The sequence below is a fragment of the Hypanus sabinus genome, chromosome 8 (assembly GCF_030144855.1).
Source record: "Hypanus sabinus isolate sHypSab1 chromosome 8, sHypSab1.hap1, whole genome shotgun sequence".
NCBI lineage: Eukaryota > Metazoa > Chordata > Chondrichthyes > Myliobatiformes > Dasyatidae > Hypanus > Hypanus sabinus.
The window spans coordinates 24,467,489-24,484,088 of record NC_082713.1 but is presented as its reverse complement, the minus strand read 5'-3'; the positions used below and the strand labels follow the sequence as shown (position 1 = coordinate 24,484,088).

General features: G+C 39.5%; 1 protein-coding gene across 1 annotated transcript in view; it reads left to right on the top strand.

Annotated features, from left to right (window-relative positions):
* The first annotated feature begins 69 nt into the window (after positions 1 to 69).
* Positions 70 to 16,600, top strand: part of cnpy3 (canopy FGF signaling regulator 3) — a 33,633-nt gene continuing 17,102 nt past the window's right edge. The window contains exons 1-5 of the mRNA XM_059976832.1: positions 70 to 202; positions 315 to 428; positions 7,670 to 7,793; positions 10,591 to 10,687; positions 13,794 to 13,916. Of these exons, the coding sequence (XP_059832815.1) occupies positions 326 to 428; positions 7,670 to 7,793; positions 10,591 to 10,687; positions 13,794 to 13,916 (447 nt within the window). The 5' untranslated portion in view covers positions 70 to 202; positions 315 to 325. The remainder of the gene's footprint in view (positions 203 to 314; positions 429 to 7,669; positions 7,794 to 10,590; positions 10,688 to 13,793; positions 13,917 to 16,600) is intronic.

The window sequence follows — 16,600 nt, the reverse complement described above, 5'->3', positions numbered from 1 at the left end:
ATTAAAAGCAGAATCTAACCAGAATTTGCGTAAAATATCACAGTCGGCTGTCATTGGCTGCTTCACTAAACACTCCCAACATTCCGGAACGTTTGGCGCGTGCTCCATTGAAGGTCTACTAGGATTGGTCAGACCCGGACACGGCTGATCAGGGGATTGGTCAGAGTGAGGAGGAAGTGGATACAATGTGACAAAGCTTCGGGTGGGTATCGATTTCTTATTGAGCGCGATTGTATTTTATTGAAAAAAGACATTGTAAAATAACATTGGGTATAATTATAACTTTTATTGTTATATTTTTTTACACATTAAAGATCTCGGTGCTATGCTGACCGTGACCGCGCTGATTTCAGCCCTCCTCTTGCTCTCTGGGCTCATTTGGGGGGATGATGATACCGACTGGGTGAAACTCCCCAATAAATGTGAAGGTTTGTATCGCGCTTGAATCGTTGACAGCTCCACCTGCTACACACAGAAATAAAATGCCACCTGTTAATTATTTTTCTGCTCGTTTTCCCATTTTAACTGATACCAGAGGGTGCATAAATCTCATTGATGGGAATTATTGTTGTTAATACAGAAATAAATAGTTGATTATTGCTTATTTCTTGATGTTTTCAAGAAATACACAAAGAAGAATTGATTCTTCAATTGTCACTTAGAGCCACCTCTTTATTACTTACATTATTTTCTGTTTTATGAATTAGAAGTTTTTGTGGTTAATGTGCCTAATGCTTAATCGGCCTACTTGGGATTCCTGTGATAACATCTTTTCATGTAATCTGCTCAGATTCTAGTTTAAGATTTTATTCCAAATACTCTGGATGGCACAGTGTCCTTTCGCTGAAAAAGGGAAGAATCACTGTAAATGGGTTGAATAGTTTGATGCCTAATTCACCTTATGACATCGCTTTTGGGAATTTTACTGAGTTAAATAATTTAGTCCATAGGAATAAAGTTTGGAATGTACTTAGTCCAAAGTTGTACCAAACCATCTGAATTGCAAGATACTGTCTGCAATTTTACTGATTGTTTGAGTAGGTGATGATAAGAGGATATGGTGAAATTTCAAACCAGAAATTCAATGATAATTGGGTTGTCCCAAGATGTGAAAATGTTACTACATTCTGAAATTTAAAAGTCTCTATTTTAATATAAACATTTAAATGGTACATATTTAATTATAAGTAAGATACTTGAACAACACACACAAAATGCTGGTGGAACACAGCAGGCCCGGCAGCATCTAGAGGGAGAAGCGCTGTCGATGTTTCGGGCCGAGACCCTTCATCAGGACTAACTGAAAGGAAAGATAATAACTGATCTGCAGTGTTCCACCAGCATTTTGTGTGTGTTGTTTGAATTTCCAGCATCTGCAGATTTCCTCGTGTTTGCTCTTTAAAATACTTGAATGCTGGTTTAACATTGCTTCAATTTAAATTTCATTTTCCACTTATTTTGCCGACATCCAAATTTATTTCTCATATATATCTTTAAGAACCTGCTCCATTTGCCTGCAGCTTTTTGAGGTAATTTTAAAATTAGAAGGATATTGATCAGAAGGAATCATTGTCATTATTGGCCTTGGTATTCATTTTTGATTTGATCCACTGGAGCATTTTTGAATGCTGATGCCCAAAAATATTGCTCCTTGGCAGCCAGCTTCAAAGTAAAGCTTTTTATTGCCTAAATACACGATGATTTCAGAGGACGAATGCTTCCAATGATCTCAATGGACTTGTATGTTGAAAATATGTGCATTTAAAGAACTATTGGTCCTGTGTTAAATCTGATCCAGAAGGGTTAGATATTCACACCGTTCTGCAGACTTATCCCTCCCTCCCTGCCTGCATTCCTTTATTGATCTCAACCATATCATTTAGCTTCTGACGTCCAGCTCTTCCTAATATCTTCTTTGAAATAGTTTTTTGTTTTAACCTGTGTCTTTGAAGGAAGCATCTTGGGATGTCGTTCAGTCATTTGGGTGCTCTGTAATGGAAATTGTTTGTGACAAGGGGCACTGGGAAACTGTGGAACTGATAGCCCTGCTCTTTTCCAGTATTTTTATTCAGAAGAAAAAACAAGATTTACAGAGTGAAACACATAGATACATTTCAACATAAAGTGTGCACATTCATATACTGTAATAAAATTGATCAAAATGTTATAGGATATCACATAAAGGTTTACCACTCCATAATCAAAAATTTAAAGATAGGTCATACATCATAAAATAATTTTTTTATATAAAAAAGTCAACCCCCTACCAACTACCAAAGAAAAAAGCGGATGGATGATAATGGATAATTAGAAAAAAACATATTCGCTTAAGAAGAGAAGATAGAAATATACATAAAAGTCTGTGCACTGTTAAACTTTATAAATTGGAAAAATAATTTAGGATATCATAAAAAGATTGTTTCGAATTTAAGACTGAGCAGCGGATCTTCTCTAAATTTAAATAAGACATAATATCATGTAACCATTGAAGATGTGTAGGAGGGGTAGATTCCTTCCATTTAAGCAAGATTGCTCTCCTTGCTAAAAGAGAGATAAAAACTAAAACCTGTAGGTTAGGAGTATTTAAAGTTATATCTTCATTTGCAATAATACCAAGCGAGGCAGTAAGGGGATTTGGGTCAAATTGGACCCTAAAAAGTTGAGAGAAGGTATGGAATACTTCCCGCCAAAACTTTTCAATTGTAGGACAAAACCAAAACATTTGGGTTTTTCTATTTGGGTTTAAAAGCTATTTGGGTGGAATTGAGGAATGGGAAAGGTGTAGTAACACTGATAGGAGTGTATGATAGGCCACCTAATGGGGAGCGTGAGTTGGAAGAGCAAATGTGTAAGGAGATAGCAGATATTTGTAGTAAACACAAGGTGGTGATTGTGGGAGATTTTAATTTTCCACACATAGATTGGGAAGCTCATTCTGTAAAAGGGCTGGATGGTTTAGAGTTTGTGAAGTGTGTGCAGGATAATTTTTTGCAACAATACATAGAAGTACCGACTAGAGATGGGGCAGTGTTGGATCTCCTGTTAGGGAATGCGATAGGTCAGCTGACAGATGTATGTGTTGGGGAGCATTTCGGGTCCAGTGATCACAATAGCATTAGCTTCAATATAATTATGGAGAAGGACAGGACTGGACCTAGAGTTGAGATTTTTGATTGGAGAAAGGCTAACTTTGAGGAGATGCGAAGGGATTTAGAGAGAGTGGATTGAGTCAAGTTGTTTTATGGGAAGGATGTAATAGAGAAATGTAGGTCATTTAAGGGTGAAATTATGAGGGTACAGAATCTTTATGTTCCTGTTAGGTTGAAAGGAATGGTTAAAGGTTTGAAAGCACCATGGTTTTCTAGGGATATTAGAAACTTGGTTCTGAAAAAGAGGGATGTCTACAATAGATATAGGCAGCATGGAGTAAAGGAATTGCTCGAGGAATATAAAGAATGTAAAAGGAATCTTAAGAAAGAGATTAGAAAAGCTAAAAGAAGATACGAGGTTAGTTTGGCAAATAAGGTGAAAGGAAATCCGAAAGGTTTCTACAGTTATATTAAAAGCAAGAGGATAGTGAGGGATAAAATTGGTCCCTTAGAGAATCAGGGTGGTCAGCTATGTGTGGAGCCGAGGGAGATGGGAGAGATTTTGAATGATTTCTTCTCTTCGGTATTCACTAAGGAAAAGGATATTGAATTGTGTAAGGTGTGGGAAACAAGTAAAGAAGTTATGGAACCTATGACAATTAAAGAGGTGGAAGTACTGGCGCTTTTAAGAAATTTAAAAGGGGATAAATCTCCGGGTCCTGACAGGATATTCCCCAGGACCTTGAGGGAAGTTTGTGTAGAGATAGCAGGAGCTCTGACGGAGATCTTTCAGATGTCATTAGAAACGGGGATTGTGCCGGAGGATTGGCATATTGCTCATGTGGTTCCATTGTTTAAAAAGGGTTCTAGAAGTAAGCCTAGCAATTATAGACCTGTCAGTTTGACATCAGTGGTGGGTAAATTAATGGAATGTATTCTTAGAGATAGTATTAATAATTATCTGGATAGACAGGATCTGATTAGGAGTAGCCAGCATGGATTTGTGCGCGGAAGGTCATGTTTGACAAAACTTATTGAATTTTTTGAAGAAGTTACGAGGAATGTTGACGAGGGTAAGGCAGTGGATGTAGTCTATATGGACTTCAGCAAGGCCTTTGACAAAGTTCCACATGGAAGGTTAGTTAAGAAGGTTCAGTCGTTAGGTATTAACGCTGGAGTAATAAAATGGATTCAACAGTGGCTAAATGGGAGATGCCAGAGAGTAGTGGTGGATAATTGTTTATCGGGATGGAGGCCGGTGACTAGCGGGGTGCCTCAGGGATCTGTTTTGGGCCCAATGTTGTTTGTAATATACATAAATGATCTGGATGATGGGGTGGTAAATTGGATTAGTAAGTATGCCGATGATACTAAGGTAGGTGGTGTTGTGGATAATGAGGTGGGTTTTCAAAGCTTGCAGGGAGATTTATGCCAGTTAGAAGAGTGGGCTGAACGTTGGCAGATGGAGTTTAATGCTGAGAAGTGTGAGGTTCTACATTTTGGCAGGAATAATCCAAATAGAACATACAGGGTAAATGGTAGGGCATTGAGGAATGCAGTGGGACAGAGAGATCTAGGAGTAACAGTGCATAGTTCCCTGAAGGTGGAGTCTCATGTAGATACGGTGGTGAAGAAGGCTTTTGGAACGCTGGCCTTTATAAATCAGAGCATTGAGTACAGAAGTTGGGATGTAATGTTAAAATTGTACAAGGCATTGGTAAGGCCAAATTTGGAATATTGTGTACAGTTCTGGTCACCGAATTATAGGAAAGATATCAATAAATTAGAGAGAGTGCAGAGAAGATTTACTAGGATATTACCTGGGTTTCAGCACTTAAGTTACAGAGAAAGGTTGAACAAGTTAGGTCTCTATTCATTGGAGCGTAGAAGGTTGAGGGGGGATTTGATCGAGGTATTTAAAATTTTGAGAGGGATAGATAGAGTTGACGTGAATAGGCTGTTTCCATTGAGAGTAGGGGAGATTCAAACGAGAGGACATGATTTGAGAGTTAGGGGGCAAAAGTTTAAGGGAAACACGAGAGGGTATTTCTTTACTCAGAGAGTGATAGCTGTGTGGAATGAGCTTCCTGTAGAAGTAGTAGAGGCCAGTTCAGTTGTGTCATTTAAGGTAAAATTGGGTAGGTATATGGACAGGAAAGGAGTGGAGGGTTATGGGCTGAGTGCGGGTAGGTGGGACTAGGTGAGATTAAGAGTTCAGCACGGACTAGGAGGGCCGAGATGGCCTGTTTCCGTGCTGTGATTGTTATATGGTTATATGAATTAAGAGGCATCAGCAGAGTTGCATTTATTACAAATTGGGGAAATGTTTGGATAAAAGCTGGACAGCTTCTGTTCAGAAATGTAAGCTCTGTGAACCACTTTAAATTGTAGAAGAGAATGACGAGCTCAGAAAGATGATTTATTAATCCGTTTAAGAATTTTATTCCATCGTTCATCAGAAATCTGACAATTTAGGTCATCCTCCCAAGCTTTTTTTATTTTATCTAAAAAGTCTTGTCTAGAATCAATCAACAAGTCATAGATAGCGGTAATAGAGCCATTAGCAAAAGGTTTTAAATTTAAAAGATCGTCCAGTATCTGTTGTTTTATTTGCTGAAAAAGAAGAGTATGATCCAAGAAGAGAGACAATAGAGGCATTTTTTACAGAATTAACTTATAAGGAGACCCATGATGGGCAATCTTTACAATAAATATAATAGGACCAAAAAGTAGTATTCCTTATATTGGCAGCCCAATAGTAAAACCTAAAATTGGGTAAGGCTAGCCGTGCTCTAATGCAGCTTTATTTGTAGAACATAGAAATTTACTGCCCAGTGTAGGTCCTTCAGTCTGCCTTCTCTAAGAAAAATCTACTCATTCCCTCCTACATAACCCTCCATTTTCTATCATCCATCTGTCTATCTAACAGAGTTTTAAATACCCTTAATGTATCTAGTTCTGCCACCACCGTTGGGCAGGGGGTTCCATGCACTCACTATAAAAATACCTACCTCGGACATACTCACTATACGTCATCCAGTCACCTGAAAATTATGCCCCCTTATATTAGCTATTTCCACCCTGTGGAGAAGTGTCTGGCTGTCCACTCGATCTATGCCTTTGATCATCATGTACACTTCTATCACGTCACCTCTCATCTTCCTCCTCTCCAAAGAGAAGAGCCCGAGCTCGCGCAATCTATCTTCGTAAGACGTGCCCTCTAATCCAGGCAGCATCCTGGTAAATTTACTCTGCACCCTCACTAAAACTCCCACATCCTTCCTGTAATAAGGTGACCAGAACGGAACGCATTACTGTATTCCCAGTGTGGACTAACTTGGGTTTTACAGAGCTGCAACATTACCTTGTGGCTCAATTCCCCCCCCCCCCCCCCCAGACTATTGAAGGCCAACACATCATGTGCCTTCTTAACAACTCTATCAACTTTCCACTTTTCATGTTTGTATTAAAAACATAGAAACTTTACTCTCAATATTTGTGACTAGTATAAAAATCAGCATTTTTTGAGAATATCACTGTAGCTATTGGCTTGATTGATTCCAGTGAGATAGCCATCCTGTGTTGTAAGTAGCATCGCATTGTCTTCTGAAATGGATACAGTCCTTTCAGCTGTTCATTTACACACTTCTTCAGCATTAAAGTTACTGGTAGGTTAGATTGCAGCTGCCTGCACTTTTTCTAATTTGCTTACAAACTGTTTGAAAATCAGTGATCTGTTCCCCTTTCTATAGAACTATAGAAGTGAGAGTCAGTGCAGTTATTCCTTTCTATTTCTAGAAGTCAGAACCAATTTTATTGATAGTTTCTGCTTGTTTTTTTGTCAAAATTATTCTTTATTGAATTCTATCCTTTGTATATTTCAACTTTAGATCATTTCTTCCCTTTCTCCATATCTTAAAACTTATTGTAAACTTTCTCCGTTTCTGAAAGGTTATCAGCCAAGTATAGAACTTAGAATGTTCCACAGCTGACCTCCCATTTCCGGCATTTCCTGCTATATTGTTAGTGCTTGCTCTAATTAATGGTACTTTTATTTTATATTCTACATTATTTGTCTTACCAATGTGGTCAATGTAATACGTTTAGAATTTTAAACTGGTGTGTAGATAAAGCTGGAATCGAGGGGCAGAATTCTGCTTTTGATTTCTTAACCAAAACGTTAACTGGGTACTGAAAAAGGATGGAGTTGCACGTATCGCATTAAAACCTTCAATCTGAGCTTAATAGTTTTCAGGAATACATTGCTAATTTAGTACATTTAGAACATATTTTCAGTTTGATTTCAACCTTCGGCATTCGTGTTTTTGCTATTACGATAATATAATCTGATGTGCAAAGTGAGACCACAGGAGATGGGAGTAGAATTTTGGCATTTGTCTGTTGAGTCTGCTCTGCAAAGTACTTAACATATAACTTGGGGTAAATGGCAGCATACTGAAACTCAGACTATTGAGATAAAGATATAAAGTGCTTTATCTTTTAATAACAAAGTTAGTATTTTTACTTATTCTGCCTATGTATTGCCTTTCTCTTATACTTTCTTTTGTATTGTCCTTTAGTTTGCAAGTATCTTGCTGTGGAATTGAAGTCAGCCTTTGCTGAAACCGGAAAGACCAATGAGGTGATTGATACCAAATACAGCTTTATGGAAGGAAAGGGTTCGAGGATTAAATACAGGCACTCGTAAGCAAACTCTTGAAAATTCACTGAACTTTGATAGGGTGCTTACATTTATACTTTTTTGTTTTTGTCTTTACGTGGCATAGTAAAAAAAAATGATGGGGTAGTCTGTCTGTCATTCTCTTGAAAAGACATTCTGAATCCAAGTTGGTAAATTATCCACAAACTGGAGGTAACTGGTTGACGTAAACAATGAGGCGCTGTCCTTTGTTTTTGGTTGAAATCGTATTTGAAGCTCAGAGAAAGAGGTGGAAAGGTCCACACTACCAGGATCAAGAACAGTTAATAACCCTCAACCACCAGGCTCCTGAATCAGAGTGGGCAGCTTCACTCACCCCAACAAATTCCACAACCTATGGACTCACTTTCAAAGACTGTACATCCCCACTTCTCAATATTATTTATTGATTATTGTTATTTTTCTTTTTTTACTTGCACAATTTATACATTGGTTGTTTGTCTTTGTTTGTGTCTAGTTTTTCATTGATTGTACTGTGTTGATTTGCATTCATTGTGAATGGCCGCGAGAAAATGAACCTCAGGGTAGTATATGGTGACGTGTGTACTTTGATAATAAATTTACTTTGAACTCTTTTGTTTGCTTGTTGAAGAGTCCTTTCATAAGTAAGAATGGTACAGCTTCAACTTAGTCCAGAAAGAAATCCATCCATAGCATGCATCAATGTCTCTCTTCACCAAACGTTCAAACCCGGACAGAAAAGTACATTGCGCACCAGTGTTTTAAAAGTGGAATTGCCATCATGCAAATGAAAAAAGTTATGTTCTGAAATTGCACGGTGAACTTGTTGGGTTTAGCAAAGTGTTCTGTCTTTTTAAATTACCGCACTGTTGTAGGTTATTCGGTCCAACGTGCCCAAAGCAGACCAAGGAAGAGGTATTTAAATTAACCTCAAAATTTAGTTCTCAGCTCAACATTAACGATATAGTAGCATAGAATATGACAGGCCCTTTAGCCCACAATGAATATATTCCATACCACACTTCATTTCTGCAACAGAGTGGCAGAATTCATTTTGGACTTAAACCCATTGATATAAAGTTAGACTATGCACCAGGAGCTGCGCAGGCAAGCACTAGGGGATTGATCCCAAGCTTAGGTCTGAAGTTTGAGGAAAGATGCAGGAGGCATGATTTTTGAGGATGGACTGACATATGAGGGGAATTTATTTTGTATTTGGTTGATGTACCTGAGCTTTGTAGAAACTAATCAGGGCAAAAACATTCCGAAGCTTTGACCTACATTCTTTGCATTTATAAGCAGAAAATTCACCTCACAAAGTTAAGGCCTTGATGATGAATAGCAAGTCAAGCAGTTTTGGAGCAGCAGCTGATCAGAGGAGGATATTGAACTGGGTTTTTTGTATCTTGTGCATGTCGTACACTCAGTGTTTTAGGAGCAGCTTCCTCCTGTCCTCCATCAAATTTCTTAATGTTCTATGAAGCCATGAACACAACCTTGTTATCCCTCTTTTGCACCATTCTATTTATTTTATACCTTTATTGTAACTTATAGTAACTTATGCCTTTCACTCTAACACTGCACAAAAGAAGAAAATTGATGACATATGTCAGTGATAATGAAGCTGATTCTGATTCATGACGATTGTCAGAATAACATGTAAATAAAGTTGGAAAGTGAAGAGTTTCAAGTGACCATGTACGTACAACATAGAAATCTACAGTGTATTATAGGCCCTTCGGCCCGCAATGTAGTGTCAGCCATGTAACCTATTCTAGAAATTGTCTAGAATTTCCCTATCGCATAGCCCTCTATTTTCCTAAGCTCCATGTACCTATCTAAGAATCTCATAAAAGACCCTGCTGTGTCCAGCTCCACCACCTTCGCTGGCAGTACATTCCACGCACCCACCACCCTCTATGTGAAAAACTTATCCCTTACATCCCCTCTGTACCTACTTTCAAGCACATTAAATCTATGCCCACTTGTGTTAGCCATTTCAGCCCTGGAAATCAGCCTCTGGCTACCCACACCATCAACCCTCTTCATCACCTCTATCAGGTCACTTCTCATCCTCCATCATTCCCAGGAGAAAAGGCCAAGTTCACTCAAGCTATTTTCATAAGGCACGTTCTCCAATCCAGGTAACATCCTTGTAAATCTCCAGTGTAGTAAAGAAAACAACATTGCTAATCTCATTTTTAATTGACAAGACGTTTCTATACATGCACTTTAATCCCCCTGTAGTAAATGCTAACATACCTGTTGCCCTTTAAGTTGCTTGTTGCACCTGCCCCTGAAAATTCACATGGTGACACCAACTGAGTGATTTTTTTTTGCTGATACTGGTTCAGTCATGACCTCTTCTACTGTTGGTGTGGAGTTTGCATGTTCTCTTCCTGAGAACATAAGTTTCCTTTCGTACCTCCCATTGGATAGGTACATGGATAAAAATGGTTTAGTGTAGGGTTTCCCAGCCTGGGGTCCACAGACCCCTCAGTTAATGTTAGGGGTCCGTGGCATAAAACAAGGTTGGGTACCCCTGGTTTGGAGAAGTATGGACCAAGAGCAGGCAAGTGGGACTGTAAGTGGGCATCTTGATTGGTGTGGATTAAGTGGACCATCCTCTTAACCTCATAAGTTATGTCAACTTGGGTTATTGGCTTTAAAGGGACAGAGCATCTTGATCGTGTTAACATTAGGCTAACGAATGGGGTATTTTTGCTTGAACTATCACCAAGCCAGATTTCCGAAATGAAAGGCATGTTCCAAACTTGAATATCAACTGATGGCCTGCATTTTCTCCCCCCTTCTTACAAGGGATATTAGGCTGATCGAAGTCACAGAAAATATTTGTAATCGGCTGCTGGAATACAACCTGCATAAGGAGCGGAGTGGGAGTAACCGCTTTGCGAAGGTAAGGACTGATGAGCTGCCTCTTCTTGAAGGGGAGAGACGCAGAGCACTTGCTGGGCATGGAGGTTTGTATCCGCACAGAAAGAACCTTGGTTGGTTGTGCGAAGGGAATAGCTCGCATATCACCACTTTTATTCTTAGATGGAGTGATTAATGTATAAGACGTAGGTCATTCAGCCCATTGAGTCTGCTCTGCCATTCCATTGTGGCTGATTTATTATCCCTTCAACCCAATCTCCTGCCTTCTCCCATAACCTTTGACACCCTTACTAATTAAGAACCTATCAACCTCCGCTTAAAATAAACCCAATGACTTGGGCTCCACAACTGTTTGTGGTAATGAAATACACAGATTTACCACCCTCTGGCTCATGAAATTCCTCGTCATCTCTGTTCTATAGGATTGTTGCTCTGCTCTGAGGCAGTGCCCTCTGATCCTGGACCCTCCCGTGATAGGAAACATCATCTCGATATTCACTGCGTCTAGACCAGGGGTGGCCAACCTTTTACATTCCATGCGTCAATTTTTTCACGCACGAATTCAGATGCGCCATACAATTTTTGTACCCCCATTCAATTCTTGTAAAAATTTGTAAATATAGACATATTTAGCATTTTTACATATTGATTTAATATAAAAACAAGATAAACATTACTTAATGAGACTTTTAACAAATATGTTTTGTCTTCTTTTGATTTCTTCCTTTTTCTTAACCACATATTCTTTCCGTAACTCAAACCCAAGCACGAGCTTCAGTTTTCCTTCTATTTCAGTCTGATGTTGTGTTTTATAGTGTCTATTAAGATCATGTCTTCTATTATGTGAGGAAAGTGTTTTCACAAACAATGCACAGCAGTTTTCCTGAAGGACCCGCTATAAATAAGAACGCATTTTCCCACTGTTCATTGAATTCACGCTTACTATCACTTTCTGATTTTCTTTTGCACAGTGATGGGTAACTGAATGTAAAAACAAGGCTTAATTTTTGAACAAGTACAAAACTGAAAATATTCACAAAGGACGAACAAATCACAACTTCGTAGCGCACGAGTATCAATTGTAAACTGACTGGCAAAAACCTGTGACGCACAGCTGGTGCAGACATCTGGCACCTCAGGATCAAACAAGTATCAAACGTATATTGAAGAGTTATGGAACGACTGCAGAACAAAACTCCTTTTTTCCTAGTTTGACTTATTGGACATTTTTTAAAATTGAAAACAGATTAATGTGAAAGAAGATACGCCAAAAGATGTGCATGAAATAATAAAATCGCTAAAAATAATTGCTAAGTTTTAGATTTATTCTCAGTAAAACCCATTTCTAGCTCTAAGCTACTTGAATTCCTGTTATAGTTTTTTTCTACAAATCGGTTTTTGGTTAATACTTTTTGCATGAGTAGGCTTACATTTTTATTCTTGTCACTGGGGTGCAATGCGCCACAGGTTGGCCATCCCTGGTCCAGACTTTTCAATATTCACTAGATTTCAAAGAGATTTCCCCCTCATTCTTCTATATTCCAGAGAGTACATGCCCAGAGCCATCAAAACTTCTTATGTTAACCCCTTTCATTCTCGTGAACTTCCTCTGGGTATGAATATGGTGCTCTCGATAGGGATTTAGACTTAGCAGCAATGAAAGATGGATATATCCAAGTCCGGACAGTGTGTGTCTCAGTGATGTACAAGGCTAGGAAGTTTTATTGAAGAAATTGCATCAGATGGCTGTAATACATTATGCAGATAGAATGTATGGTACTATTCTTTCAAAATACATTTCCTTAAGCTACAGATTTCCAAGGTGTTTTTTTTTTCCCAGTGGGGTTGTTATCATTTCATTCTAAAACATCAAAATCTGCAAGAAATAGGACTTAACCATTGATTTCCAAACTTTTTTATGCCATAGACTCCTACCATTAACAGAGAGGATGGTGGACCCCATGTTGGCAACCCCTGGACCTAACAATTCTAGATGGTGTTTGGAGAAAATACATCTTTATTTTGAATAGCTGTAAATCTCAGATCTAAATCTCAACTTACAATCAAGTGAACAGATCAAGTTCACAGATGGCAACTTTATGGGTCATAGCAACATCTCATAACTTTGCCAAGAATAGTGCTGCTATTACAGAGAATCTGAATCTCCATGCAGTTCATTGGTTCATTATATAAGAAACTTGGTTTCCTACACTCTTGGATGTGTTTAGTTTTATCTCCTTCCCTTTTATCACAGGAATGAAGGTTATTTTTATGCCTCGATTTCAGCTTCTTTTGTCTGAATGGATGCATACTTTATAGATGAAAGTAAAATCCTGACTTTATATATAAAGGACATTACTGAAGCCCAGTAACACACTCTATGATATTAGGAGATGATACTTGTGAGATCAACGTGGAATACCATAAAGAAACCAATAATAGACAATAGTAGGTGCAGGACTAGGCCATTCGGTCCTTCTGGCCAGCACCACCATTCACTGTGATCATGGCTGATCATACACAGTCAGTACCCTGTTCCTGCCCTCTCCCCATATCCCTTGACCCCACTATCTATGAGCTCTATCTAACTCTCTCTTGAATGCATCCAGAGACTTGGCCTCCACTACCTTCTGGGGCAGAGCATTCCACAGATCCACCACTCTCTGGGTGAAAAAGTTTTTCCACATCTCTGTTCTAAATGACCTACCCCTTATTCTTAAACTGTGCCCTCTAGTTCTGGACTCGCCCATCAGCGGGAACATGCTTCCTACCTCCAGTGTGTCCAATCCCTTAATAATCTTTTATGTAATAATAATAATCCCTTAAAGCAGATGTAGTGCTGGAATATATCTTTGTTAGACACTTGTATTCCTTTAGCCTGAGGGGCGTGAATCTGTGGAGCCTGAAGGTAAATTTAAAACAGAGGTTAATAGGTTTTTGATTAGTAAGGCTATTAAAGGTTAGAGGAGGAGAGAGGTAATAAATCAGCCATGATAGAGCAGACTCAATGGGCCGAATGGCCTAATTCCATTCCCATGTCTTGCGGTCTTATGGTTAAACTCGGTGTTGGGAAACTGCACCACTGTTGAAAGCCTTTAAAGCATTATTTTTTTCTCTCTCTCAACCAGGGAATGAGTGAGACATTCCAAACTCTCCATGGCCTGGTTCATAAAGGTGTGAAGGTGGTAATGGACATCCCCTATGAGTTGTGGAATGAAACATCTGCTGAGGTGTCTGATATGAAGAAACAGGTGCGTGTGGAACGCCCGGGGTAGGGAGGTTCTGCAGTTGGTGATAGGTGTGAGACTGTTTTATAAGGCAAAGTAACAAAACATAAGATGATCTTTTTTCCTCTTCCTTTGATTGGGTCATTGTTTGTGCCCTACCTTGCCTGCAGCTTGAACTCTGGAGCTCATGCAAGCAGCACTCTAGGTCTGAGTTGATGTCCTGCTTTTAAATATTTAATTCTTGGTTCCAAGTTCCTCCTGTTACTATTGCTATAACTCAGAGCGATATCTCCATTCTTGCAATTCTCTCCCCCTTTTCCTTTGATTGCTTTATCAACAGCCGTATCTTCATTGACTATGGATTCCCTTCCATAAGTGGCTATGTCCCTCTACCTCTTTACCACCATTTCCTCTTCAAAACTGACTTCTTTGGGCAACGTCTCCTTTTCTGGCTCTATTCTTGACAAATATTGTTTAATAAAAATCGTGAGAAGCACTTGTCAGTCCATTCTGTTTTTACATGAGACTGTGTCAAATGGAAGTTCATTAAATTTAGTAACCCTCTCCCCCCACAACCCCCATGTATGTATTTGGATTTTGTTTGCCTTTGTGTGAGTTTTATTTTTATAAAAGCCTTTATTTATATCATCAGGCCTGAATCATGGCTCTGTGTGGCAGAGCTTGTCAGGCTGGTTAGGGCAAGTGTTATAGTTGCTCAGCATCGAGAAGTGGGGCTCAGGGCCGAATCCTGGCTGGTGTGGTGAATGTGAACTGTTACCTGGGAGTGGCAGCACCTACCCCAAATGTCAACAGGCTGCCCAGATCCAAGCGTCATCGAGCACTACAGCACAGAAATAGGCCCTTTGGCCCATCTAGTCCGTGCCAAACTATTACTCTGCCTAGTCCCATTGAATTGCATCTGGATCATTCCCCTCCCATCCTGGTATTTATCCAAGCTTCTCTTAAATGTTGCAGTCAAACCTGCATTCACCACTTGCGCTAGCAGCTCACCCCATCCTCTCACCACGCTGTGAGTGAAAAGTTCCCCCTCGTGTTCTCCTTACGCTTTTCACCTTTCACCCTTAACCTCTAGTTCTATTCTCACCCAACCTCAGTGGAAAAAAGTCTGCTTGAATTTATTCTAAGAGAAAAATCTTGCGACAAGGAGAGCTGTGTAGCCAAAACGTGAGAAACAACAGCTTCCATTATCCCCATGTAGATTGTAACTTCAGATAAGTCTATGTTTAACTTCCAGTTAACTACGTATTTTACCAAAAACCTTGGCAAACTTCTATAGAAGTGTGGGGGAAAGTCAAGTCAAATTTATTTATAAAGCACATTTAAAAACAACCCACGTTGACCAAAGTGCTGTACAGATCAGAGCAGATAGTAAAATCATAAATACAAGGAACACAGACATAACCAACAAGGCAAACAGCTTATAGACACAAAATAAACAACACATGAGACTAGGCACAAGCCAAAAATGAGCCACATCAGGAGGATTCAAATGCTAGTGAATAAAGGTAAGTTTTGAAACTGGATTTAAAAGAGTCAATGGAGGTGGCAGATCTGATAGGGAGGGGAATGCTGTTCCACAGTCTAGGGGCTGCAACAGCAAAGGCGCGGTCACCCCTGAACTTAAATTTAGATCGCGGGACAGCCAGGAGCCCCAAGTCAGCTGACCTGAGGGACCTGGAAGTAGAATAAGGGGTTAGAAGGTCTGCGATATAGGAGGGGGCCAGCCCATTTAGGGCTTTATAAACAAACAGGAGAACCTTAAAATCAATTCTGAACCGTACTGGTAGCCAGTGGAGAGAGGCCAGAATAGAAGTAAAATGGTCCCCCTTCTGGGCACCTGTCAGGAGCCTGGCTGCGGCATTCTGGACCAGTTGCAGGCGGGACAGGGACAGCTGACTAATCCCAGTATACAGGGAGTTGGAATAGTCCAAGCGGGAGGATGTAAGGCATGGATGACTTCCTTGAGCTCTTTGAAAGAGAGAAACTGCTTGATTTTGGCAATAGTACGAAGCTGGAAAAAACTGGCTTGTTACCTGGGAGTGGCAGCACTGGAGGGTGTGCTGACCGGCTGTATTACAGCCTCGTATGGGAACACCGATGCCTTTGAGCAGAAAACCCCACAAAAAGTAGCGGATTCAGCCCGGTACATCACAAGTAAACCCTCCCAACCATTGAGCACATTCCCATGTAATGTTGCTGTAGACAAACAGCATCCATCATCAAAGATCCTCAACACCTCGGCCATTCTCTTTTCTCACTGCTGAAGGTGCAGGAGCCACAGGACTCGCATCACCGGATTCAAGAACAGTTACTACTCCTCAACCATCAGGCTCTTGAACAAAAGGGGATAACTATACTCACTTAAGAACTCTGTTATATTGTTATTTTATGCGTTATGTATTCCTATTTATTTATATCTGCATGTCCACCATTTGTTTATAGTTTACAGTTCCTGATGTTTACAGTTACTGTTCTACAGATTTGTTAAGTATTCCCGCAGAAAAAGAATCTCAGTGTTGTATGTGGTGACATGTATGTACTCTGATAGTAAATTCTACTTTGAACTTTGAACTATTCTCTCCAACATGCTGTGAGATCTGTAGGTGTCTGGTTTACAGAAACTTTTTTAAAAAAAAAAGTGTTGAAGAAAAATTCCTTTCATTCATAAACAAGGACACAATTTACAT